Below are 26854 nucleotides of genomic sequence, written 5' to 3'. Positions count from 1 at the left end.
TCAACACGCACCACTGAGCGAGCCAAACAGACGCACTTCCCACCCCCCTCAAACTGCAGCCGCAATGTCACATCCCCAAGGACGCCAGCGCACCCGGTGCCAGCCGGGTGAAAAACCACCAACACAGAAAAGCAGAGTTAAGGACAACAACCACCACCTCAACCGCAGCAGAAAAGCCGTCCCCAACGTCTGCCTTCAGGCCCCCACAGGTGCTGCATGACACAAACACCCCCCCCATCCACCCCCGGTTCTGCCTGGATGCCACCCTGCCAGATGAGCTCATCGTATGGATTTCTGTGTGAGTCCAGAACGAACCCTCCCTGCCCATCTCTGGAACGCTGCCGATGCAGAGCCTTGGGATGCCGGTGTGACTCGCAGCTGCCTAAGGGATGCCCCACGGTGGGGACAGCCAGCTGGGAGCCACATGCTGCCTGTCATGCTGCTGCAGGCGGGTGACACCTATGAGCTGTGCACAAGCACCTTGTAAATCTGTCCTCTCCCCCAGCCCCACTTCCCTACACACACACACGCTCACCCTGAATTATCTTGTGTTTCCGTCACGTGTATTTAAGAGAGGAACAGTGGTACCAGAAACAGGCTGTGAATATGTGACATCCTCGGACAGAGAGAGGCATAACACCGGACCTCCTATAATTCATTAGGGTCATTTCCCTCTCTTCGTTAGTGTAGTGGGTTTTGCATTGTTTGCTTGGCTTCAGGGCTCCTGGACTCAGCCTCACAAGGATGAGCAGCAAGATTTAACTTCTGCTGCCGCCATGAAGCGTCCGCTGGCTGTACGGCTGGCCTCGGTGGATCTTCACGTGTTTGGCTAAATGGTCACTGCGGGCAAACTTCTTCTCGCAAGCGGCACACTGGTACGGCTTGACACCGGAGTGGGAGCGCTTGTGTCGGGAGAGCTCATCTGAGCGGGAAAACCTGCAGGAGAAGGGAAGCATGGTGGATCCAGCCTTTGCTGCTAGACAGGACAGGGAACGAGGACCCTGGCACGTGGGAGGCTGAGGTCTGGCTCTGCCACAGCCTCTTGAGTGACCCTAGACAGGTCACTTCTGCTCTGCTGCATCCCACCTACCAGTGAGGCACCCCAGGCTCCTGCTGGAGGAACAGAAAGAAAGAAACCCCTCCAAGGAGTGACGGAAAGATAGGAAAGAGGAAAATAATTCACTGAGATCTTCATTTCTTTCCACTGCTCTTAAGGGACACTTGTCCACCTACTTCCTTCAGTTGTTTCAGACTTGCTGAAACCTTTCGGAAGCTGACAGCCCCAAAGCCAGATGCTGAGAGAAATGGCTTTTTGGGGCATCAGCCCAGGCTGGCAGCAACTGGAGGTCACCATTCAGGAGCCTGGGTAGAAAGGCTTTACTGTAATTCCCTCACCAAGCCAAAAAGAGCATCGCTGTTGAGAGAAGGCTCGATGTTCCTCGGAGAGCATGGGTTCTCCCTGCAGACTCCGAGCATTCCCTTGTTTCTCAGAATGGCAGTGAGTTTTCACTGTCAGCCTGGGCTGGGCTGGGAGCTGGGGAGAGAGGAGCTGGTTTAAATACCAAGCACAAGGGAGGAAAAGAAAATGCACCCAGCCTGGAGCGCAGAAGCAGAGGTTTCCGTGCCAAAGCAAGCTGACTGCTGTTCTGAGGATGCAGCAACAAGGACCACAGGAGTACCCAGAGCTCAGACTGCTTGTCTGTGTAATTTCCACACCTGGAGCAGATCAGCCTGGGAAGTCCCTTTAACCACATGCATGTCCCCATGGTTAATTCTCCTGCGCCCTTCCTGGCACGCACAGATCCAGACCTGGGGGCAGCTGCAGCAAGCTGGTCTGCAGCTGTTTTATGAGTGCCACCTCAAAGGTCTCAAGAAAGCCTGGGAGCTGGTGTGACTTCAGCACGCTTTGCATGTTGAGTGTCGGGGGAGTGCTGGAGAGGGGGGCTGGACAGGATTTACTCCTGTTCTGCCTCTAAGGAGCCAACACAGATGGCAGGAGTATTAGGACGGAAGGGTTTTTCCATCTGGCTGAAACATGCCCACGCAAAGAAGCACAAAGCAAGGAGCTTCAGCTGTAACCCCAGACTCCCAGCGATAGGATTTCCAGCTCACACCTGGTACGGTAAATACTGCGGCTGCTCACAAAAGGCTCCGCAAAAACAAAACGCGTCCCAAGGCCATCCTCAGCTCTTCCATGCAAACTGCTGACTTTATTTCCAGCTTTACTGTAAGAAGCAAGTTCCAAGGTTTCAGCTCCTCACAGAAAGCGGGGCCAGGAGAAATGATGTTATTACAGTTAGGGCCACATCTAGAAAAGGGAGGAAGGCTCGGAGAACCCCAGCCATGGCTGAGTACATCACTCGACAGCAGAACTGCTCCCATGGAGATGGAGGGCAGGGCAGCAAGCGGAGCAGAGCACAGTGACTCAGTGGACAGCCTGCAGGATGCTATTGTACAGGCTAGCACCATCCCTTTCCTCCTTTCCAGAGGGAAAAGTGTTGATTGTGTGGTTGCCATTGTCCCCTTCCTCAATCCCCAGGCTTTGAGCGTCAGGTCCGGGAGGATTCAGCAGTACTGGTTGGTACCGGAAAAGGAGCCAACAGCTGCCAACATGTACTGCGGTTGTGAGTGAAATGGAAGGACAATTGCTGACGGCAAAGGGACGGCAGCTTGGCAAGAAGAAGTCCCAACATTCAGATCTAGTCTCATACATTCCAGACTTTCACCAGCCTGAGACAGAAGCCATAACACACCATCCGGGGAAACAAGGCAGCCGTGTATGCCAAAGCATTGCACAAGGAACCAGGAAAGCTCAGGGCTGCCAGCACCAGTTTGCTTTGTGATATGCTTTGAGATCTGCTGATGAAAAGTGATACACAGGACCCGAGGACTATTAGCCCTTCTTGCCAAAGGCTGTACCGAGCATCCTGCCCCGCCGGGACAGGTACGCAGTGCCAGGAAGAGAACACCACAGCAGAAAAATAATCAGAGAAGTGCAGCAAGATTATAAAGCAGGGTTAATTTAGAGAACACAGATGAAAGAAAATGACAACCATCGTCATGTGCAGAGCAAACAAAAGTAAATGCAGCATGGAGATACGCTACAGGCGCACAGGTGTCTGAGGGATGTAAGCAGCCAGGGCAGGCAAACAGCAAGAGAAAGCAAAGGGTTGCTAAAGAAACACAGAATATGCACTGGCTCCTGAGGAAGCACTGAAACTCTTCTTTCCTGGGACAAATATTAATGGGAAAAGCCTTTTTTTGTAGCCCAACTGCAGAAATTGTCCTGAACTAGACAAGAGAAAGTTTGCAAAATTGTTGTAATTTAAATTTAAATAACCAACGCTGTTGTAATATAAATAACCAACATCATTTGGTAAAGCTGTATTCTAGGGGGTGTTTAGGCATCCAGTTCAGGGGGGATTTGGGGTGTTCAAGGGGGTGGGTGTCAGCTATGCCTCCCCCAGCTGGAGGTTTTCAGCACTTTTGGGCTGAGTGAAAACTCCCCAAAGCGCTCCACAAACTCTACTCCTCTCAGCCTCCTTCCAGCTCTCATCTATAACTCACTCGGGAAAGAAAACTCGTGATTTTATCCTGGCTTTCCACCAGCCAAGAGCTCTCCTGCAAGCAACGGCAGGCCTTTGGCGGGGACACCCACCCGCACGGTCCCGCGGCTCCCACTTACCGCCAGCCGCAGTTGGGCCAAGCACAAGTGTAGGGTTTCTCACCGGTGTGCCGACGAAAGTGAGCCTTGAGGTGGGAACTCTTGGTGTACATCTTGCCGCAGCCCGGGTGCGAGCACTTGTGGATGCGGACGAGGGAAGGGGGGGCTTTGTGATGCTTGGGGTTTGCCTCCACCTCTTGCACATCCCCCGGTGCCCCTGGCCTCATGGTGACTGGCAGGGGGGCGATTTTGACATACTTTTGGTCCATGATGGTTACAGGGGGCTGGACCTGAGGGAGGAGGGACAGGTTTTGGCCCTGCAAGCTGATAACCAGCTGGGCCACCCTCACACCACCTGTAGCACTCTGCGCTAGCGGGATGCCACTGTCCACCTGGAGAGGCTGGATCTGGAGGACAACAGGAATGCTCCCAGAAGCTACTGCCTGGTCACTACCATCCGTTGTCCCTCCAGGCTGAGCAGCGTTTGAGACATCTTCTTGAGCAACACCAGAGACAGGCTGTCCCCCAGAGCTACCTAAGCTGATCTCAGAGTTGATGCCGACCTTCCCTCCACCTGGGTGAAGCTCACTTGCTTCTTCTTTGAGGAACTCAGCCTTCTCCCTTAGGAACTCCTCAATCTCCTCCAGGGTGGGAATGAAGTCCTGGGAGAGGCTGGTACAGAAATCAGGCAGCCTGAGGTGAGCCTCGCAGACAGCAGCTTGGGGTTTTGTGTCTTCCCCCTTTGCACCGGCTGGGGGGAGCGGGGTGCCTGCAGAGTGGCTAGTGGTGCCTGCAAGGAGGTGGCCAGAGCCTTCTAGGTGGCCGGACACCCTCTCGCTGCCGTGCCCTGGCAGAAGGGATGGTGGCATGCTGCGATGCAGAGCACTGGCAAAATTTTCTAGCAGGGAAGAGCTGGTCAAGGAGGGCAGCAGCTCCTGGCAACTCACAGAGACCATTTGTTGACTCACGTACTCTACCCACACACAGCTCCTGGCTTGGCCAGATCAGAAGCCTCCGCAAGAGCTCAGCGGGGGCTCCTGAGGCTGGGGAAGTCTTCATTCATCTGCAAGGGAACACCACCAAGGTTATTTCCAAATCGAAAAAAACCCCAACCAAACAACAAACAAAGAAGAAAACCTCAACCTTTGAATAAAATGGACTGTGCATTAGAAAGAAAACATCAAAACTAGTCGGTGGCCTTTGTTTTTAAAGAGTCTGTTGCTCAAGAAACACATGCTCACCATTTTCCTACGCAGGATGCCAACAGGCGGCAAAGAGCTAGATTCCCCCCAGAAGCAAACTTCTCTGGGGAGTTTTATTAAGGTAAAAATACACAGTGAAACACTTCATCCGTCTTCCACCTACGCCAGAGGGCAGGTATGTGCTGCTATGGCAGAGAGGATGACTTGTGGCTTACAACTAGGAGTTAATTGAGATCCCTGCGAGGGTGCTGGTTTCCCCACGCTGCAAATGTTGGTAACAACCACACCCTGACGCAGATCTATCATGGCTGGATTAAAGCTAACGAGTTTGGGAACAGATAACGAGACAGGGATGAGAGTGCCGGCTGCCAAACTGCTCGGGGCTCCGGCGAGCGTTCACCAGTGGTTACACTGGTGATGGGTGCCTGAACCAGCGAGTTTAGAGCCAGTTCAGGCAGGTCTGCCCCAGCTCCGTCACACCTCCAGAGAGCATCGCAGACAGCCTGTCTGGGGTCAGCTCACAGGGCCCTTGAGGACACCCCCCCCCACATTTCAAAACAGATCGCAGTACCTCCAGGTTAGACCTGGGAGGTCTCCAGAAGGTGGCTGGGCTCCCCACGATTCAACACGTCAAACCCTGCGGGTCACGGGGCCGTGAGCACGGAGCCCCAGCACCCACCGAGCTGCCATGCACCGTCCCTGCCCCCGCCAGGAGGCAGCTTGGGGACTACATCCTGCTCCTGCAGCACCTAAACCACCCAAGAATGCAGGATCTTCTTACATGTAATGCAGAAAGTGAGTTTCCAAGAGAAAGAAAACCCATGCCAAAGTCCCTTAAGAACCTTTTCCAGAGTGAGTCCATGAGATCTCTGCGGAGCTGCAAACCAGTCGAGCCAGTCCTTGTTACTCCTCAGGGTCCTGAGAGCTAGGAAAGGGAATTACTGAGCAGCAGCCTGGATGTGATATAAAGGCTCTTCCCCTTAAGAAGAATTAATCCCCACATCGTTCAAAATCTGCCAAGAGCAAGAAGCCACACTGCTCGGAGTCCCACGGCCCATCTCCGGCATGGCTCTGCACCAAGTCCCGATGAGCAGAGACAATCACAGCTCACACGTGAGGTGAGGAAGGCGTTTGGGCCAACCTCAACCTTCAGGCTTCAAGTTCTCATCACAAGACAAGTGCGTGCTCTGAACCATCACCTTCAAGGCAGCACTCAGTTCCACTCCTTCCTCCACACCAGTTTTATGATCTCCTTCTGATCTCTGCTTCTCTGACTCTTGAAAAGCCTTCCCCCTCTGGCTACCAAACAATTCTGTTTACCTCTTCCACAAAGTCTTAATACCGGATTTTCCAACAAGGTTTCCTTGTAGAGCAGCTCAGGAAGTCTCCATCCCTTCAGTATGCCCCCAAGACAACTTAATTAAACTATAAACTCCTTAGCTCGGGAGCCTTATTTAGTATGTGTCTTGCAAACTCAGAGTGAGCAGTTTTGTTGAACTAACAATAGGAAGAAAAGCGCAACCAGAGGGCAAGAAGGTCCGGTGGTTGAGCTGCTGGCTTGGGACTAAGGAGATCTGAGCAGGACTGAGGAGGTCGGATCAGGTCTGCTCCACTGCAAACTTCTCGTGCAATCCTGGGGTAGTTGCTGGCGTGCTCTGGTCCTCGGTTTCCCATCAAAGTGGGGGCAATAGTAACATGCTACCTCGCAGAGCAATGATAAGGAGAAACGCGTGAGCTGGTGGCAGGCTCGGTTACCGACAGACTTCACAGATCCCCGTTACAGGTGTCAGCACCTTGTAACTTGGAATTTTTGCAAAATGCACGTCAGCAGCACTATCATCCCAGATAAGCTACTGCAAGAAAATAGAGACCTGACTTTGGCCTTCAGTGAAGCAGGCTACAAGACAAGGTCAATGTCGTTTTCAAGGTTCACTTTGCATTTCTATTCCTATAGTTTTTCAGATCCCCAAGAGCACTGAATTACTGTATGAAATCAGCATGTGCGCAGCTTGAGCGCATGGAGAAAAAGTAATTTGCCCAAGGTCAGCCAGCAAGCAAGAGCTGGGAATGCAGCCGAGGGTTCCAACTCTCCTCTCGTGACTGAACGCCACGAGCAAACTCCTGTAACCTCCTCAGGGCCCTGAATTACACGCACAGCGTCCGTGCAAAACCTGGGCTGCCAAAGCCCTTTGGGCCACCACCGCGCTCGAGAAGCCGGACACCGCCGGCGCCATGTGCCACATGGGTCCCGGGGGATGAAGGGATGCCCCGCGCTTCGCCCCGGCCAAGGACAAGGTGGTGTGAGCACAGCCTGCACCAACTGCTGCCCCCAGACCCGCGCGGGGCACCGAGCCAGCAGCAGGCTGGGACCCCCGGGGGCCGAGGGCACCGAGCCTGGCTGGGCGGCTGGCTTCATCCCCGGGGAGGGAGGGAAAAGGGATGAAGCCCCCCGGGCCAGGCCGGGCTCGCCCCACCGAGCCACTCCGGGGCTGGGGCAGCCCCCCGGGCCGAGCCGCCGAGCGGAGCCCCCGCACCCCCCGCGCCCCCCGCGCCCCCTTACCCGGCTGCGCTCCATGCTGGCCCCGGGCTCCCGCAGCGCGGGGGCGGCTCCCGGCCCGCCCCGCCCCGCCGAGGGCTCGGCTCCGGCCGCCGGCCCCATTGGCGGCCAGCGCCCGGCACGGCACGGCACGGCACGGCACGGCACGGCACCGGGCTGAGCGGGCGGCCAGTGCCCGGCGCGGCACAGATCGGCCCGGCCCGGCACCGGGCTGAGCGGGTGGCACGGATCGGCGCGGCACGGCCCGGGTCAGCCCAGTCCGGCACGGCACGGCACCGGGCTGAGTGTGCGGCCAGCACCCGGCACGGCACCGGGCTGAGCGGGCGGCCCGGATCGGCACGGCACGGCCCCGGGCTGAGCGGGCAGCCCAGTCCTGAACCCCCCCCCGTGCGGGTCCTGCCCGGGCCGCCGGGATTCGGGCTGTCCCGGGGTGCTGGGGCTGGTCCCCCAGGAGATGCCCCGGCCGCTGCCGCCGCTCGCCATCGTTTCCTCGCCCCGTCCATCGGCCGGGAAGTGGGAAGCGGGAAGCAGGAAGCGATCCCAGATGTCTCCAAGGTTTCAGGAGAAAAGCGTCGAGCCCCAGCAGGCAGCGGCGATGCTCGCTGCTGGCACGGTTTGGACCCGTCTTTTCCATTGCTTTTCCATCACCGAAGGAATAGTCCTGGCAGGGCAGTGGCGCTGGGGGCGGCTGCGGTGACCAGGAGCTGTACCAGGCCACCTGTCCTTGCCGTGGCTTTGCAGGCAGCTGGTGGCTTCCCGAGGGACCGGGCTGAGGGTGGCCTTGGGGTCCCCTCTGACACGGAGGCTGAGCCCCACAGAACCACACCAAGGGGTGGCTCACAGGCTGCTGGGGACCGATCCTGTGCCAGCAGCAAGCAGCGTTCCAGGCTGGCAGGGTCACTCAGGAACGCGTGGTGTTCCTCGTGGCATCACGGGGTCACTCGGGAACGCACGGTGTTCCTCGTGGCATTGCAGGGTCACTCAGGAACACACGGTGTTCCTCGTGGCATCGCGGGGTCACTTGGGAACACACGGTGTTCCTCGTGGCATCACGAGGGGCATGCGGCTGCGACGGGCAAAAGCACCAGAGTCACAACAATGACAGCGGGGTGCCCCAGCCCGTGGCAAACACCGACCAGAGGGGGGAAGCGCCTTTACCTAGGACCACTGGTAGGGTTTGATGGCGACGGGGGGTTGGGATTGAATCTTTCCAAGCAGGAGCACATTCCCAGGCAAGCAGCGCCTCTGCAAAACGAGGGAATTTCTGTTACCTACCTCATAAGCACAGGGCAGCGCAGCGTTTCTCCGCTTGGTAAGAAGCATGAGACTTTGAGCCTGAACAAAACCTGCAGTAAGGCTTCACATTTGAAAAACAGAAACAAAACAAAACAAAGCCACCCCAGCAATGAAGATGAGTGGTCATTTGGAAAGGGCCCCCCATTGCCATTGCCCCGACTCGCTGCTGTGCGCTGGGTGTCACTTATCCCATGCCTCCGCTTCGCAGCCTTTGTAAGTGCTGATAATACTTAAATCCCTTGTAGGGACCAGCTCAGCTCCTCCAACCCCTCGGGTTGTACCTACCGCCACACCGCAGGGCTCACACACAACCGGCTTTGATTTACACCGTGGCACAGAAATACTGGGGATTGGAGCAGGGAGCACGTTTTCCCGAGGCTCGCACAGCACCTAGCGGAGTGAGGGGGATGTTCACGCCCGAGCTCCACGCACAACGCGTTGAAGCGCTGCCACAGGTAACAGCAGGCGGCTCCGCACCTACCTGCCCGCCTGCTCAGTGGGGAAAGAGGCAGGGAAGCGGGTTGGTGGAATGCTCGGTTACCGGTGGGATGCTATGTCCACAGCTCTGGTGCTTGGTTACCAGCAGGATGCTCGGTCCATGAGCACAGTGCTCAGTTATGGGGCCCACTGACCAGTGGGTTGCTCAGTTACTGGGCCCAGTTACCAGCAGGATGCTTGGTTATCAGCAGGATGCTCGGTTACCAGGCCAGTTACCAGCAGAATGCTCCATGACTGGGCCCAGTGCTGGGTTACTGGGCCTGGTGACTGGTGGGATGTTCAGTTATCAGCGGGATGCTCGGTTACTGGGCCCAGTTACCAGCAGGATGCTTGGTTACCAGCGGGATGCTCCGTTACCAGGCCCAGTTAGTGGCAGGATGCTCGGTTACCAGCAGGATGCTCGGTTACTGGGCCCAGTTAGTGGCAGGATGCTTGGTTACCAGCAGGATGCTCGGTTACTGGGCCCAGTTAGTGGCAGGATGCTCGGTTACCAGCAGGATGCTCGGTTACTGGGCCCAGTTAGTGGCAGGATGCTCGGTTACCAGCAGGATGCTCGGTTACTGGGCCCAGTTAGTGGCAGGATGCTCGGTTACCAGCAGGATGCTCGGTTACTGGGCCCAGTTAGTGGCAGGATGCTTGGTTACCAGCAGGATGCTCGGTTACTGGGCCCAGTTAGTGGCAGGATGCTCGGTTACCAGCAGGATGCTCGGTTACTGGGCCCAGTTAGTGGCAGGATGCTCGGCTACCAGCAGGATGCTCGGTTACTGGGCCCAGTTACCAGCAGGATGCTCCGTGATTGGGCCCGGTGCTGGGTTACTGGGCCCAGCGCTGGGTTACCGGGCCCGGTGACCAGCGGGATACTCGGTGACCGGCGGGAGGAGCCCTACACCGAGCGTCCCCCGGCCCCGCCCCCGCCCCGGCCCCGCCCCTCACCGCAGCGCTCGTGGCGCCACCTGGCGGCGCTCCCTGCAATGCCATCGGTTTAGCGACACACAGAGCTGTCCCATTTAAACACCTTTTATTTCCTCCTTTTCATAAAAATTTATAATAGCCTTCCTCTTACATTTTATACAAAATATTTACTCTACTGAATAAATAAAACATGAACATCTGGCAGACAGTATATGATCTCAAAAGGAAAAACAGCATCCATCCATCCTTCCCTAACCTTGAGATTCACAAGTCTCACATTAAAGACATTTTCCCCTCCCCCCCTCTGCTCTCCCCTCCCAGAAGGAAAGGAGAGGCACAGCATGCTTCACCCGTGAGCAGAACGTAGAAGTGCACCTACTACCTGAAACAGAAAAGCTCACGGTAACCGCCTCCGAGGAGCTCGTACCGCAACCTGTGATTTGTACAGCATCATCAAGTCCTGGGGAGATTTCGATGTTCACACAGGTTCTGTCAGTGACAACATGTAAGGGATGCGCTTACCTTTACTAGAACGCGCCTGTGTCCCTTGCTGGTCTGTACGTGACCCCGACACAGAGAAGCCGCTCTTAGCAGCAGCACGCTGGGTTAGGCGGAAAGGACAAATCTCACCAAGAAAGGAGTTTCTCAACAGATGCTCTGGAAAATGCCTCTCCTGTCAGCCCCAGCGAGAGCCTGGACTAGGAAGAAAGGCCTTTGGTAACAACAGAGCACACGGAGAGGGCCCTTGTGGGTGTGGGGGAGGCAGCTGCTGACCCCCCAACTCCAGACCTGAGCTCAGTCTGTGCAGCCAGCTCGTGTGACGGGCTGGCATCGCGCTGGCGTGAGGTTACAAGCACGAAGGGTTATGAAGTGCTTTATGGACAGGGCGAGGCTGTAACCAGGGGGATGCTCTCACCCACTGCCAGGGCACCAGCATAGTGCCAAAGGCCAGTGTCCGGGGCACAGCCAGCCCAGTTCCAGCCAGTGTCCCATACTGGTCCTTCACACAGCTACAAAACTCAGGTTTCCCTGGAACCCCCTCTCCTCCTGATCCCTTACCCTGATCTCTCTCCGTTCTCCTCTGAGGCTGCTGCCTTGTCTTTCCTCCCCACTGAACTCTCACGCAGAAAGCTGCTCCCCTTGCCCCCCAGCTGCCCACCACCCATCCAGGGCAAACAGCCCGAATCTCCTGATGGAACAGGAGGGTAAGAAGGGAAGGAGCAATTACTGAATTTGCAAGGTTTCACTCCAGATGGAGAAATGGGAAGAAGGTTGCCAGGGGTAGGGGAGAAATGAGTCTCTTGGATAATCAAGTAGCCCTTCTCATACTTGCTGAACTGGCTAAAGCAAAAGCAGTGCAGCCAGAGGACAACTGGGTGAGGAGCCCCTGGTTCAGGCTGGATCGTGTCCCTCCAGCTGGATCAGCCAGCTCCAGAGAAACGAGCTCCGCCATCAGCCCGGGCACAGGTCAGGTCAAAGCAAGATGATGGGCACCCATCAGGGACACGGCGGCAAAGAGCAAGAGCAGCCAGCTGCTGAGCCACAAGTTCGGTCACTCAGCTGTCTTTTCTGAACATAAATTAAGGAAAAGCAGGCACCTCCCTGGAAGCATATCTGATCTATGAGAAAACTGGAAAACCCCAGCCTGCCTTCTCCTAGGACCAGTGAGATCAGAGCCCACACTCCAGAAGCAGACACCAGATTTGCGGAGGAGATCCGGGTGACAAGTCCGTGACCTGGCACCACAAAGGGGATGGGAGAACAGGGGGGCCAAAGGCACGCTTGGTCTCTCAGTGAAGGACAGGTCTGAGACCCTCCCCACACTAATACTAACCTGTCCAGCTCAGCCAAGACACAGGCTACATGTGCCGTGAGCCCAAACCTCGGTGTGTCCACCAGCGCAGCTGCACCAAAGCCACCTCAGCACGTGGAGGGCAGGTCAGCCGAGGTATCTGGCAGGCTGAAGTGTTCTCCTCTTGAGAGACAGACACAAGTTATGGATCAAGAGCTGCAACATCTTGTTCTTTCACGTTCCAAACTGAAGAACATTATAAAAGAAGGCTGCCTCCCTGTCCAGCCCACCGTTTTATCTCTTGGATGTCTGTAATGAAGTATCCAAGACCTTTATCCTCAAACCCGTACACCTGAAGTTTGGTGTGGAAGTACTCTTTAGGCACTTAAACAAAATGGCTCAATTATCAAAAGCACTTAACAGCACAGCAGCCTCCACCTGTGAAGGTTCCCCACATTTTACATCAGAACAAAATAAAAATAAAGGATTTTTCAGCACTCAGGTAGGGACCCATGAAAAATTTTGAGGCAGAGGTTACTGACCACTGGGAGCATTCATCCAAGAAACACCCCACCTTTGGCAAGAACATGTTGCCTCAAAGGCATCCTCCTGAAGCATGAAGAGGACAGAGACCAGGGTAGGAAGTACAGATGAAAAACTGTTTCCGTAGGTGGTTAAGCAGCTGCCAAATTCATCCCCAAAACAGCTGCATTTCAGCACACAAACCTTATTGTGGGAAAAGGAGGCTGGTAGGCATATAATTTGAGAAGAAATAACACAAAAACAGGGACCCTTTACGGGAAAGAAATGTTTAAAAAACTTCGAAGCCCTCTCAGGACTCGTCTGCAGACAGCAGGGGAGTAACCTTGCTTCCACGCCAAGGAATAGTCTGACAAGATCTTGCAAAAATAGCAACATTTTGCCCTTCAGCCGAACCTCACCAGCGCCTCTCACTGCCCACACACCTCCGCAGAAAAATTAGTCACAAACACTTTGTTTAGAGCAGCCACAGTTAAGGACCGTTGAACAGCTGCATACTCACAGCCTGGCCTCCAAAGGACCAATTCATGCCTTCCTCCACGCTCCGTAGGCAGTTTGGAGTCTACGTGGTGACTGCGGGCCAGGACCCTAGACTATGAGTAGTGTATGAGTAGTCGAGTGGCAGAAATCTGCCACCAGCAGAATTATTCCAGCTGGTCCAGTCCTATGGGGAATGGGACTGGCCAGAAGGGGACACGATCTGCTCGTGGGAGATGACTCACACCTGGGAGCTCAACAGACGGAACCATCCGGAAGCATTTGGTCCCAGTGCTACGGGAGCAAGAGGCACTTTGCCTTACTCTAACAGTGTTTATGTTGTGCCTCAGTAGTAACAGTATCTCGATTCCTGTCTAGAAATCAAACAAATTTCAAAAAGCCCAAACAAGTCTAACATAGTAAATATGTAATCTGGATCAGCAAATCACAGGCGTAAACAGCATCAAGAGTTTCTGTCCTGCTCCGTTTGTCCAGCCCCCAAGAACTAAGCTCACCCTGCTCTGAAGCAGCTGCCAGAGCGGCTGCAGGCACATTTCATCCCACCCACCTCCTGTTAACGATGCTGCTTTAGGAGCCTCCCTGGGCATGCTGGCAAGGTGTTAACTCTGCCACGGTGCTGGGCGGGGGGCTGCGCTCCCTGCAAGGTGCGCTCCTGCCAGCCGGCAAGCACAGCTGGCAGCCTCTGTCTGGGAAGAGGAGTCTGGCCTCGAAGGCTGCTTTGGGGACACGTTCCTGAGGGAAAACAGACGCAGCCAGCGACCAACTCCAGGCACCTACGCCAGCAGTGACTGCTGCCGAGTCCAGCTACTCATCAGCGGAGAAGCAACTCCCCCAGCCCCTCTGGACTGGCACGCTTGCTCCCAGGCAGCCTTGCAGCAAACCCCTTCTGGTCTACTTTGCTGCCACAGGACATAAAACCTCCTGAGAGCAGATTTTCCTTGTGATATGGCAGCATCTTTTAGTGGCCAGGTGTGGAAGAGGCACAGATCTGTTAGGGGACAAGGCAGGCAGCAGTTCTGAGCACTGGGGAGTGAGAGGTCAGAGCTACTGAGAACTGTGTGAAGAAAGCTAAAAACAATCATTAAAAAAAAAAAAAAAGTTAAGAAGTCTTTTCCCTCTGATGCAACTTGGTACATAGGTAAAAGGTAAGTCACTTTTTGGAACTGGTCCTAATGAAACGTTACTTGTTTTTCCAAAACAAGACATAGTAAGTTTTCTCCTAAATGGTTTCTCCCAGTCACAACAGAGGTGGGGAAGGACGGAAGCGTGTGTGCACACATACGCACCCCCTTTGCTCCACGGCCAAACCTTAGCCACCCATCTTTTTTTCCAAAGAAAACTCCTCCCAGTGTCCTATTTGCAGAAGTATTGCTCAAGAAGTTGAGTAAAACTACAAGCGGGGGAATAGGATACAGCTAGAACTGGAAAACAGGAGAGCCAATGATTCCCTCCCCCCCTTCCCATACCACCGCCTCTCCTGCTCACAAACACGACCCGTTATTAAAGGAAAAGTCCTTTCCTGTCTCTCCCCTGTATAACCCCTTTGGTGCTGGCTGTGCAGTGCTTTCTTCTGATCAAGGCACCTTTGGAAAGCACTGATGGCCCGAAGCACAATGCCCCGATGGCCTCATATTTACACCTGAGATTAGCCCTGCTGCATCTCTCCTGCCCCCAGCCCCAGAACTACCCCCCCCCCGGGGCTATGGCATGGGGAGAGCAGGTGCCACACGAGGCTTCCCGTGGTGGCCACGTGAACACACACATACACCTCGTATGGCCACGTGCAGGCACCCGCGCGCCGCCCCGGCGCTTTCTACATCACACCGAATACTTCACCATGTCACTCTTATCAAAGACAACTTTGGTTGCAAAGTAAATGGCGATCAGGCCAAAGCCGGCAGCTGACACCATGTAGGCAGTCACTGACTGTGTAAACTGGACAATGGACCCCATGAAGAGGGAGGGGACAACCTGAGAGAGGAGGAAAGCACTGTCCAAAATAGCCAGGTCCAAGCAGATCCCTCGGCCGGGAGCCACCGAGTCCGGTTCTCCCACCATCATCATAAGCGAGACGTCGCAGGAGGAGCTGACGCACAGAGCCGAGCTGGCAGCTGGAGGGCAGGAGGAAGAGGAGGAAGAAGAGAAGAGGCTCCCAGCGTGTCCGTTCTGGTAAGGCAGCTTCTGGCTGGAAAGGAGACCTTTGGAGAAGGCTGATTTCTTGTCCAGTCGAGCTGCATCTCCCTCCTCTTTGCTCTTGTATTTATGCAAAAATACCTGGGGAAAGCAGAAGGGCACGTGAGGAATGAGTCGGCAGGGTGGAGCCCAGCAAGTGAGGCGGGGGGCAGGGGGGGCCCCATTTTTTGTGCAAGAGAGCAAAACCACTCTGTGCTTTGTGTGCACTGGGTCAGGCTGTTGGAGGTGGGGAGCGCCTGCAGAGAGCCTGGCCCATGTGAGATGGGCTCCAGGAGCCAGCCTGGCTTTTCCCAACTGGCGTGGGGTTCAAAGCAACCCTGACTCACGGGGGGAATCTGGCCAAGTGGTGCCTTTGCTGTGCTGAAGCTCTGGGGCTCAGCAGAGTGCTGCACCCCAAAGTCAGCCCAGGCTCTGTGCTGAGCCCTGGGTTGTCACCTCCTCACTGGGTGCCACGGGAATCTGGGCACCAGCTACAGCTCATCCCACCCCGACAGCCGCTGGCGCACACTTGCAGGCCAGGAGCAAAGGGCCAGAGCCCACCTTGGAGCTATCACAAAGCCAGACCGTCCCCTCCGGTGCAAACGGGAGCGTTTATAAAACGGTTGACTGGGAAACCCAAACCCTCCAACGGGCAGGCGAACAGTTCAGAGCCCTGGGTGCACAGCCACTTCTTAGCACGTGGGACATTTCCAACACCAGCCGAGATGGCACAGCGCTGGGAACTCAGGAAAAAGCTCTGTTCTCAGCTCTGCAACAGACCGTGCATGCATGACCTCAGCTGAGCTGCTTCATCTGCCAGACCTGCGCCTCCTCACTCAGGCTAGAAAAGGTGGGGGGCAAGAACAAGAATCTTTTTCTTCTCACGTTTTTTAGCCTCGCTCTGCTCAAGCTGTGAGATCTCTGGGGCATGGCTCACTCAAGCAGTATTCACAGAGTTATTTGGATCAAAAAGCTCTCCAGGTAACACCAACAAATAATGGGCAGTCACGTGCAGACAGCAAAAATGCTGCAGAGCTCCAGCTTTAAAACTCCAGGGCACTTGCAATTATGCACAACCGCTGGTCTGCATGGGGTACAGCAGATAACGAAGGACACGTTAATCCATTATCTGCATGAGACTGAACAAAGAAAGAAAAGAAAAAGGAAAAAACAGCACCTGTTGGAGAGCACCGTACCCCCCCGCAGGGCTCAGAGGGGCTTGCCTGAACTTCCTTTTGCAGGTGGGACCTGGACACGGATCAGGAGCGTGTGGGCACTCCAGCTCTCTTGCAGGCCATCCCAATGCTTCCCGCAGCCCTGGCACCCACCCAGTTACACCCAGCCCTGCCCCGGTGTGTGTCAGCACCAGCCTGTCTCCCTTCATGCCGCCCCAGGCCATGGCTGCAGATCTGTAGCAGAAACAGTTTCAGATTCAATCTGAGAAGAGAAACCAGACGAGAACAATTTCACTGAACAGCAGTCCTCTTCCAAAAGCTTTACCTGGGCTCTGCTGAGCTGCTCGCTACACCCTCAGCTCCTCAGTTCTGCCTGGGCTCATGAATTTATGCTTAAATTCATCAACCCATGACCGTCGCTCACCTTGCGCGGAGCTTCAAAATCCTCCCACGTGCCTCCTACTGCCATCAGGCTGCAAAGCAACTCAAACCCAGCACAGAAAGGGCACAGCGTGAGCCAGACTAGGATGTCCCCCGCAGCTCCAGCCCTTTGCACTTGACACTGACACTTCCAGAACCCTGCTGAGCTGCCCTAAAGGCTCACGCCACAATTGCTTCGTTTCTATGCTGATGCCGGCTAGGACTTCAGAGATACACGAGTCCTGGCTGGAGCGTCTAAAAATACCAGTGCAGAGAATTTAGATCTAGAGAAAACGACTTAGATACTCACAGGCATGACCTTGGTGAGAACTTGGGCTTTAAAACCACCCCTTGTAACACAGGACACAACCACAGGAGCCACCAGTGCCTCAACCAAGAGCTTCATCTGCCTCTACAGCTGATGGGGAGCGGTGGGAGCAAGGAACCCAGCTCTCCCCAACCTCCTGCAGAAGGTGTGAGTGCTCACCATGCATCTCACCTCTACCGAGCTTTCAAGCGCTGTTAGAACATGCAGAGCTTTTCCTCCTGTTCCAGACGAGGTTTAGCAGCCATGCGAAGATGAGAGGACATGCAGGAGAGCAGAGTGACTTACACAGCCTGTGCACAGCAAGGAGCTCCAGCTGAGGTGGCCTTGCAGGCTTTCGCCAACGATCCCGCACAGGGTGGAAGCAACAGCCACTCTGGATGCCCCTTCTGCTGATTTGCTTCAGGAGGAGTGTTTAAAGGGGGGGGGGGGGGGGGAGGGGAGTAAAAAAAGAGAGGGAAGAGAGGAAGCAGGAACGAGGGAAGGCAAACAAAACCGATGACAGATTCCAACAGTATAAGAATAAAGGACAGAACAGAAATGGGGACGCTGGACAACTTTCCACAAAAGGCATTTTGGGGACTACTTCTTGTGGGGTCTCCCTGCAGCCTGCCGCAAAGTAGTTGGTAAAGGAAGGAGGAACTTTCAAGTTAGGGCAACAGAGAGGCCAAACCCAGCTGCACCCACACCTCGTTGTACTATGAGCGCTTCCCTGTCAAGCCTTTGACAAACAGTTGGGCATGTGGCCTTCACATTCCCAGCCTGTGGAGCTTGGTTTTCATTCTCTTGATCTTATGTCCATGGGAGATCCCAGCCAAGCTGAGTTTTTGCAAAGCAGAACACTCCCTCCTACCCCTATTTTGACAGGGTGCCTGATGCAAATTGGGGTGGGTTGGTCACAAGTATTTGTTCAATGTGAACATCTGGATGCCTGTGGTAAATCTCCTACTTATTTCATGAACCGCCTGCTATTGGGATGAAAGAGCTGCTCTCAAACCACAAATTAATTTGGCATTTGCAGCACAAGAGAAACTCCTATTAATCCAGTGTGCAACTCAGGAACCTCCTAGGACTTCTCCACAAGGATAACATCTGTGGGACACAATTACTAGCTTTTGTATTGGTGTCAAAAGTTTCACAATGTTTATTTTTCTTGGAGCTAGGGGAATAGAAAGAACCTCAGGTTTTCATTTTACTGATCTTCATGCTACAGACAAAAATTGGAAGGCAGGACCTCTAATGGCTGAAAATTCTGGAGACTTTTAGCACCTCAGGTTGGCAGCGCTACAGATGTGACTTGGATGCAGAATGCACACAGGTGTAACTAACCTGCACCAGGTTCCCTAAAAGTATGCAGAACACAGAGAATCACAGGGCGCCCCTTTTGATACACCAACCCTAGCTGATTTCTCCCATCTTACTGCCTCCCCACTTTTTAAAATTGCATAATATGCTTGTTGCCAGCAGGGGATGCCTAAGGAAGGAGACGCTAAACTCTCTTAGCTCCTCCATTTCAGATGAATCTTCAGAGAAGACACAGCCTGGAGAGAAGAGGCACATGTGGAAAACCTTTGCACACAGGCATACGTTTCTCTTCCATGGGCTGAACTGACTGTACCAGCTACAAGTGGCAAAAGAGGCTGGCCAAGCTGTCCCCACAGCTACCTGGCACGTTGCCCCCTGGCGCGGATCCCTACCTGTTTTTCATGATGATACAGTGATGCCAGTGTGTATGGCAGGATCTGGAGTGCAGAGAAGGTGAAGCCCGTCAGAGCAGCTGAGATGGTAACAACGATGACGCTGTGGGAAAGGCACATGACGAAGGCAGCCACGGGGAAGAACACCACGCTCGCCAGGTAGACCGCCCGCGTCCCAAACTGCTTCACCATCCGGTCCATGATTGTCGAAAAGAAGATGGATGTGATGCATTGCAGGAAGAGGCCCAAACTACCCATCCGGACACCTGTAGGTAAGCAGAGATGGTGACAGACACATGGTGACTACCCCCAGGCGTCACACAGCCAAACACCTTTGGTCCCCTTCCCCCTCCTTGGGTGCCCAGCTCAGTACAGCCCCTGCGGAGTGCAGCACAGCTGCAAAGAGCCCCAAGAACCGCACGGCTCGGTCAGGAAGCAGAGCAGCATCACCTAACATATCGCAGGGCTGCAGCAGCCAGCCTGCAGCTCCCACCCTCCACCAGCAGCGAGTATCTCCTACGCTTGCTCCTGGGCACCCCAGTCTAACCAGAGGGGCAATGGGAGATGGGAGTCCCAATGCCATTCTTCTCTTTGGAAGTCGTTGTCCATTGTTTGCACCTTCCTACTCTTGAGGCAGGATCTGTCACCTGCTTATGAACCAGGATCTGCTGTTATCTGATGCCAAAACCAGCAACAGAACAAAAGGAGCAAGGAACTGTGCTTAAGCCAAGGTAAAGTATACAACACCCCCTAAATGACTGCACTATCCGGTAGCAATCCAGACCTTACCCTTTGCAAAGATCTATCAGATTTCAGGGAATTAAAAGCATTAACTCTTTGAAGTAAGGATCATTACTCAACACATGTTTCTATGACAGCTAGCACAATGGAGTCCTGACCTCCTGGAAGCTATACAGTGCAAGTGTTAAGTAATAATTAAGCTCCCTTTAAGTTAAACAGACACTCAGCACAAAGAGGCAGTGTACTGCAGAGCTCACGGAGGCAGTGAGTGGAAAACTCAGAGGGCAAGATATACAGCTGGAGGAGGAGGGCCAGGAAGGTGCCACCGACAATAAAAGACTTAGATCAGGGAGAGCAAAAGAAGGGCTGGGCAGCGAGTCAAGGCTCTGGCACACCACAGCAGGCAACAACAGTAGGCAGGTAACGTGTCACAGTGAGCAGCATCCCATGATGTGGACATAGCAGCTACAGATTCCAGCGGTGAGCGCTATCAGAAAGCATTGGAGAGAGGGGTGAGAACTGGGGAAGCGGCTCAAGGGCTCCCCAGATCCAGATGTGAGATGGGAATCTCACAGCAGCATGAAAGGAAGATGCAGCAAAGCCCACCGCACTGCCACTGAGCATGTCTTGGTTTTCCAGCCCCTGCTCTCCAGGAGATGGGGAGCACCATCACCCCTCACATAAAAAGGAGGGAAAAGCAGTGAAAGGAGCTGGCAACAGCAGCCACAGAGAGAGCCGGATCCATCCTGTTCAGTGCACAACCTGCCGGATTGTTCTGCCTCTTAACAATTCAGCCCCAGGCCAGGGCTGCACTGCCAGATCCAGTTCTCTGCTGGGTAACTCACAGGACAAAAAAACTTCCCTGTTTGGTCCACTGTGCAATGCTCTGGGAGCCGGGGGGGAATGCTTTTTCCTGACCCATCTGTAAAGTCTACTTTCCTGTAACTATTTCACATTACGAGCAGAGCTGAGCTCATTCCTAGCTTCCACCAAACGCTGCTGTCCTAGGGAACACGTGCTGCAGCCTCAGAGTAGCTGGTTCACTTCTCACCTTCATCATAGTGGCGCCTGGCATCCGTGCCCGGCTTGGCTCTGGGGATGCCGTGGTACAGCCCTTCCCCAACAAAGTCTGTGTAGAACAGCATGAAAGTCATGAGTGCCATCCAGCTGCAGAGCTCGGCCACGAACAGGCGCCGGATGACCTTGGGGATGCGGCAGTAGAGGCTGTGAAGCCGCGGCACCAGCGTGCAGAGGTTTCTCAGGGCCTGCATCGTATGCCTGGCCTGCAGGAGACACGAGCTCCTGGAGAGCTGGCAAGAGCAGCAGGCGGGAGGCGAGGGCTTAGGGGGAGCGTCCTTCAGCGCTGGGCCATCCAGAACATCTGCCGGGGCGGCCGCCTCCTCCGACACAAAGAGTGTGGCCAGCACACAGCCGAGGAAGATGATGGCAAGGAGGCTGAAGAGGCAGGTCTCCTGCCCTCCCAAGTACGGGGCCAGGAAGCTGCCGCCCCAGTCAATGGCTGGGAGCAGGTAGCCGATGCAGCCCCCCAAGCTGATCATGAAGGCGTACATGGAGAAGGCCTGGCGGCAGTTGTCTGGCTCCTGGAAGAGGTCTGAGAGCAGGGCCTCCAGAGGCGTGAAGCAGACCTGGCCGCAGAAATCCAGTAGCCCAATGCCCAGGATGAGGAAGGCAATCTCCAGCGGGCGAGTGTTGAGGGCAAACAGGCTGGCCAGGCTGCTGGCATGTGGGATGACGAAGAGGCTCAGCAGGACTCCCAGGCAAAGCATCCAGATGAAAGGCCGCCTTCGGCCATAGCTGCTGTGCCAGTGGTCGCTGGCAGATCCAATCAGTGGGACAAAAACCAAGCCAAGGACAGGTCCTATCCCTGGAAAAGAGAAAGAGGTGGCGTTAGGGGGACAGATCTGGAGGACACTGGTGTGCATGCTCTGTATAAAAAGCCTGGGATGCTTCAGGACCTCAATAAGCTTCACAGGGTCACAGCCCCCTCCTCCAAGGCTGCCCTTGACCAAACAGCAGCCTTGCAACCACCCCGCAGAGGCAAGCCTCCATGCCCTCATTAGCCCACACCCTCCAGTCTCGAAGGGGAAACAAGCACCCCAAAGACAAGGGACGAACTGCCTACCCAAAACCATGGTCATGAACTTCTCCTCCACACCCACTTCCAGCAGCAGCGGAGGCACGTAGGTTATCCCTGCTGCCAGGCAGACCTCCAGGCCAAACGTCAGCGAGTTGACCAGCAGGAGCTGGGTCTTGCGGTTGTGGAAGAGCATGGTGAGCCAGGTCCTCTGAGCCACGCTGCCCCGACACCCCTCACTGCCACAGGGCTGTGTCGCTCCGGCTGTGGCACTCCCGGGGATGCCCCCCAGGCAAGGTCTGGAGCTTCCCTTCCTGGTCTGCTGGACAGATGCTGTCTCCCATTTTTAGCAACGGTGAATGAACCGTCTTTTCCTCTTCCTCTTATTGCAAGATGTGGCCCCAGCACTGTTGGGTCTGGCCGTGGGCTGGCAGGAATCCCACCCCAGGCTTCCCCTCCTGCTCACGTGCTGTGGTCTGAGAGAAGAGAGAGCTTGTTAGGCACAGTGCGGTCCAGGGCAGGGGAAAGGGCAAAACCCAGGTATCATGCAGACATGTCATCCCTGAAAGAGAGTCTCCCCATTCCCGACAGGCTTGCAGGCACAGGACGATGAAGAGGGGACATCTGGGAGAGCGGCAGGGTTAAAAGATGCAAACTACATCGGTGCCAGGTTTCGTGACAGGTGAGACAGGCACCTGTCAGACATGGTTTGGGAAAATCCAATCCTGCCTATGGGCTGAGGGAGGTCTAATGACCTCTCAGTGTCCTGTCCGGCCTTATCTTATAGATGGGCAGTTGTAGCAGGGAGACAAAAGGACTGAGGGTCCCCTCTCCCAGTGAAATCAATTAAGAGCCCACTTGGAGGATCAGGGCTGCAGGCACTCGCCTGCAGTCACACAGGGTCATCTCTAGAGACCCACACCGCTCCTAATGACCGGGGCATCTCCCGTGCTGCTCTGCAGGCTCCCAGGGAAGCAGTTTCACCCCAATCCTGCCTCCAGCCCCTGAGATGGGGCGCAGAGAACAGATGGTGCCTCCATGGAGTTTCACAAACAAACCTGACCCACTTTAGCCTCATCTAACAGTGAATGGCAATTACCTTACTCATTAGTCTGAGTCATTTATTTGCCCAGTAACATGCTCCCTCTCTCTCCAGCCTTCTTCAGAGGGGAGAGGCCACCAGATCAGGACAGGGACTAAGCAGCTAAGGCAAGAGTAAGCAGATGCTTCTTAGTAACCTGTTATGAGCCTGCCACTATGTCAGTCTACGAACAAAAGAAATCCTGCAAGGTTGCCAGCATCTAGCCCACCAAACTGCTGTTTTGCTAAAAGCATCTCAGAAAGATGGTCTGTAGTTATTCTGGGAAAGGTAGAAGGAGTTAGCAAGACATTAATTCAGGAGTAAAACAACTTGCTGCCTAATTCTCAGGGTTCATGTGCTCCGACTTCTCACCCTAAATGAGCCCTGATCGAGTTGCCCTGTGGCAACAAGGCACAATGGGTCCCATCAGCCTGAATGTCCTTCAGCTTATGACCCATTTCTGGACTGTGCAGCATGTTCCCAGTTTGCAGAGACGCTTCTGCCTCCTGTCCCACCACAGTGCAGCCCCAAGTGCTTTGGGGTCTTTGGATGAAGGGGACCGAACAGAACGTGAGACACACAGGAGGAGTTTCCCCCCGTAACTGCCTGCCTGCACCCCGCACGCCAGAGCAGCCGGCTGGTGCATCGTTTCCCTTCCTTAGCTGCAGAGAGGGAACCCATCTGAAGAAACGAGGAGAAAATCCAGTTTTGCAGCCCACTAAATTCTTTGCCTCCATTGCAGCGGAGAGGAAAAGGCTCCTACAGGGCACGTCCCCGCCAACACTCGCCTTTGCCATGCCTGGCAGAGCGGGTGGGACCTGGCAGGGCGGCTGGTCAGGGGGCTGAGCAGGGTGCTCAGAGGGTGTGCAGGAGGGGCTGCTGAACCTGCAGTGCCCCGGGCCACAGCTCTGCCACAGCTGCACTGGGCAGCGGGAAATCTCCAGGTTATCACCAAACGTGCTGCAAATTAGCGTTCCCTAACTCCACAGAGCGCGCATTTATTGGACCTCCATCACGGCGCAAGTGTTAGTAAACAGGTACAGTTGGGGCAGTTTCCTGCTTTCTCACTTTTCTCTTTCTTCCCCTCTTTGCCATCAGCCAAATAACTCACACAGAGATGACTGGGTGAAGCTGGAAGCGTGGCCATGAGGTTTTTACAAAGATGCAAGCATCGCGCTCTCCTCTCGCCGCTGCAGAGGAAACACACCACTCCTGAGCTGAGGAGTTGTCGGGCTGCCAATTACGCACAATAAATACTATTTTCCTTCCAGGATCCCTCACTTTCCCCCTCCACACTTGCTTAGACCTCGACTGTCACAAAAGATACCTCCTTTTAATAACCGTGAACATTTAAATAACTTGCCCAAGGTCAAACAGCAAGCTAACGGCAGAGGGGAACAGCAGCAGCTTTCCTTTAATCGCACGACAAGACTTCAAAGGAACGCTTGGAGACCCCAGATAGGCTCCGTGTTGCTTCAGATGCCTTCTATCTGCAAGGAAGCGATTGGGGGCAGCAACCACCTTTCTCAGATGTGGGCTAGACACAGGATGTCTCAGCCTTGTTCGTTTGTGATGGGTGCCCAGCTGGCTGACAGCCTTGGGATAGGAATTTAAGCTGCAGCCCTGCAGCTCCAGCAGCGCAAGCCTCGGTGCTATTCGCTGGAGGAAGCAGACTCACAAACCAAAATGAACCGAGCCACCATCCGTTTACATCTCCTTTCCAGGTCTAGCTTAATGTCCACTGCCTGCTGTAGTCCAGGGTCTGGAAGGCTTGCAGAGGGGGGCTTAGCCCAAGGTAAACCCCAAGCGTTAAGTAAAAGATGTCTCACACGCACAGAGAAATAAAAATGGGTTTCTTCCCTTTTACTGCAGCGTCACCTCTAGCCCTGGGGAGGAAGCAGGAATCTGTCCGTCTCCCCCGCTGCCTGACAGTTTCAGTTTTGAGGCAGAGGGGCTGAATTTCTCGTCAATGGCTAAGAAAAGACCCGTCTCTTCCCCTCTCCACACCCTCAGAGGGCTTTAACAAAAAAATAAAACCCAGCATACCCAGAAGCAATACTCACATACAGCCAGAGATGAGAAGCTGACAACAGCAACCAAGTTATACGCAGAGTTGCAACCGATTCTGAACCCTTTTCTGTTTAAATGGCATTTTGTCCCAACACCCATCAATGACTTTGTTTTGTTCACGGGATACAGAGAGACGGATTGGCTTAGCTGGAAAGAAATACCAGCGCAGACTAGGAAAATCATCTGAAGAAGTTGTTCTGTAAGGAAGAGGCAGAGGGATGGAAAAGGAGGGTTTGGGAGGCCAGGCTGAAAGGACGGCAGAAGCCGGGACTCACCTCCTCGGCGCTGAGCGGTGACAGGTGATCCCTGCGCTCCCCAAAGCCAGCCCAGCGCGGCACACAGCATTCAGGAAAAGCTACTTAAGTAGTTTGCAGGCAAGCAGAGGTGGAACCGAGCGGGTTTGGTTTCAGGGCCCTCCCTGCCTCCTGATAACACCACGTTACTATATTATATTAGCTCCACAACCACACCTGCGCCTGAGCCCCTCGCATCAGGCGCTGAGCAAACACACGCTGCAGGCACCAGCCCTGGGAAGCTGCCGTTTGCACCGTGCTTCCAGCTCCGAAGGAAACTCCAGGGCTGGGTTCACACCTGAACTTTGCCCAAAGCACTGCCCTGCCGTTAAAATTTGTTACCTGCCCTCGCTGGTCTCGCTGGCACTTCACAAACAGGCAGCAGAGAGAGATTTAGTACAGGGAATTGTTATTTTCGTTTTACAGATAATGAGACGTTCCCTGCAGCTTTGCAGGTAACAGTCTGGCTCTAAATAACAGCCCCAGCAGCAAAACCAAACACTTCATTTAAACCACTAATCTCTCCCAGGACAATTCCTCTGGCATACTATGCAGGAGGACTGGTTTGGTGCTGGTGCTCTGTAGCTTTGTCCTGGTGTGGAAGGAGGCAGGGAAACATCTCCTGACTGGGAGATCTTGGTGTAACAGCAGCATTTGCACATCACACCCAACAGCCTGTCCAGCCCAGTGGGATTTGGCATCTTGTGCTGGGGAGACCTTGCACAGTCTGGCAGGGGGTGGGGGGTGGCTGGTCCAAAAAGCTGCACGAAAGCAAGCACCTCATGCCCTGTGGTCTCAGCTTCCCAAAACTTCTACCATAGGGACAGTATTTGTCCTTCCCTATGGAGCACAATGCCAAGTGCCTTGGCAAGGATAACACCCACCCCCCCAAAAGGGCCATAGCAGCCCCTCTGTGTAAGCTTTCCTGCACACAGCAGCAGGAGGGAGCCACATGTGGGGCTTTTTCACAGCTGCTCACCAAGCTGTCATGCCACGGGGACATCATCTGCTGCTGAGCGTTAAGGCTCTTCCTCTGCTCTTCCTCTCCCGCCCCAAGGAGAAGTAAAGCATCTTGAAACCCAGGGTTTCTGTTTTACTTTTAAGCTTGCAAACCAAATTTTTCCTTTCTCTGCAGAGAAACAACAGATCAACTTGGAGAGGCTGGTTCACCTGGCAGCCAGGTAGGAGGGCGGGTCCTGGGGGCAGGAGCAAAGCAGCAGATGCCGGACAAAGGCAACCGGAGGGGAGAGGGCTCTCTGCCACCCACCTGCACAGAGCAGCCTTTTCAGCAACGGCAACCAAAGCTGAAAGGCTGGCACCTCCTGCAGCCCTGGTGTCTCCTGCCCTCTCTCCCCTCTCCTGCTCAAGCACCCAGAAGAACGGGGAGCAGCCAGGCAGGCTGCCTCCGTGGGTGCAACTCCCCCAGCAGCACCAGCAGGGAGCAAGGAGAAGGAGCAGGGATGGAACCAGGGAAAGCGGCTTCTCAGGGGCCATTTCTCTAAAGGCAACGGGCCAGCAGGTTGAGTTCACACGTTTCCCCTACTCAGAGTTCGTTCACACACAGCAGAAGCGTTGACAAACGTCTTCCTGCGCTCACTGTGGCACAGAGACGCAGCAGGGCCCTGCATGAGGAAACCCCTGGTCTGAGCTGTGCCCCAGCAAGGGCACAGACATGCACGTGGAAACGGGGCTGAATTCACGGGCGATGTCAGATGCACGGGCTCCTTTACAGAAAGCAACCCCAGCGTCAGCAGGCACCCACCTCCCGCCTCCCATCAGCCGGTGCAGGCGTTGCTGTGTGCCCATGCGAACAGACTTTGAACCGC

The 26854-nt window shown here is 54.7% G+C and overlaps 2 protein-coding genes and 1 long non-coding RNA gene across 11 annotated transcripts in view; 1 reads left to right on the top strand and 2 right to left on the bottom strand.

The window, feature by feature from the left end:
* Nucleotides 1-541: 541 nt before the first annotated feature.
* LOC121098608 (Krueppel-like factor 15) lies at nt 542-7487 on the bottom strand. Of its 5 annotated transcripts, none has more exons than XM_040616822.1 (3): nt 7427-7487; nt 3686-4727; nt 542-936 (listed from the first exon to the last, which is right to left on the bottom strand). In XM_040616822.1, the coding sequence occupies exons 2-3, from the start codon at nt 4618-4620 to the stop codon at nt 759-761; spliced, it is 1113 nt and encodes a 370-aa protein (XP_040472756.1). In that variant the 5' UTR covers nt 4621-4727; nt 7427-7487; the 3' UTR covers nt 542-758. The 5 variants fall into 5 exon arrangements, 4 of the variants coding, with proteins under 4 accessions (XP_040472756.1, XP_040472753.1, XP_040472755.1 ...); XM_040616819.1 differs by having other exon boundaries at nt 3686-5791; nt 7427-7478; XM_040616821.1 differs by lacking the exon at nt 7427-7487 and adding an exon at nt 5648-7366.
* A 2731-nt stretch (nt 7488-10218) lies between these two features.
* SLC45A3 (solute carrier family 45 member 3) overlaps nt 10219-26854 on the bottom strand; it is a 30851-nt gene continuing 14215 nt past the window's right edge. For all 3 annotated transcript variants that reach the window (XM_040616372.1, XM_040616373.1, XM_040616371.1), the window contains 4 exons: nt 21633-22060; nt 20541-21374; nt 18749-19014; nt 10219-15233 (listed from right to left, as the gene is read on the bottom strand). In XM_040616372.1, the coding sequence (XP_040472306.1) occupies nt 14778-15233; nt 18749-19014; nt 20541-21374; nt 21633-21780 (1704 nt within the window). In that variant the 5' untranslated portion in view covers nt 21781-22060 and the 3' untranslated portion in view covers nt 10219-14777. The remainder of the gene's footprint in view (nt 15234-18748; nt 19015-20540; nt 21375-21632; nt 22061-26854) is intronic.
* LOC121098433 lies at nt 15040-26850 on the top strand. 3 transcript variants are annotated; one of them, XR_005831276.1, is made up of 3 exons: nt 15040-15128; nt 23764-25034; nt 26164-26850. It is a non-coding gene; the product is annotated as an uncharacterized LOC121098433 (long non-coding RNA). The 3 variants fall into 3 exon arrangements; XR_005831275.1 differs by lacking the exon at nt 15040-15128 and adding an exon at nt 18932-19020; XR_005831274.1 differs by lacking the exon at nt 15040-15128 and adding an exon at nt 19027-19479.

Source organism: Falco naumanni, chromosome 17 (assembly GCF_017639655.2).
Source record: "Falco naumanni isolate bFalNau1 chromosome 17, bFalNau1.pat, whole genome shotgun sequence".
NCBI classification, from domain to species: domain Eukaryota; kingdom Metazoa; phylum Chordata; class Aves; order Falconiformes; family Falconidae; genus Falco; species Falco naumanni.
This window is presented reverse-complemented; position numbering and strand designations above follow the sequence as displayed.

Coding starts and splice junctions, on each gene's coding strand:
- LOC121098608 (XM_040616822.1), bottom strand. CDS start 4,620: ATGGTCTCTGTGAGTTGCCAGGAGCTGCTGCCCTCCTTGACCAGCTCT. Junction 937..3,685: donor TGGCCCAACTGCGGCTGGCG/GTAAGTGGGAGC, acceptor CTTCTCCTGCAG/GTTTTCCCGCTCAGATGAGC.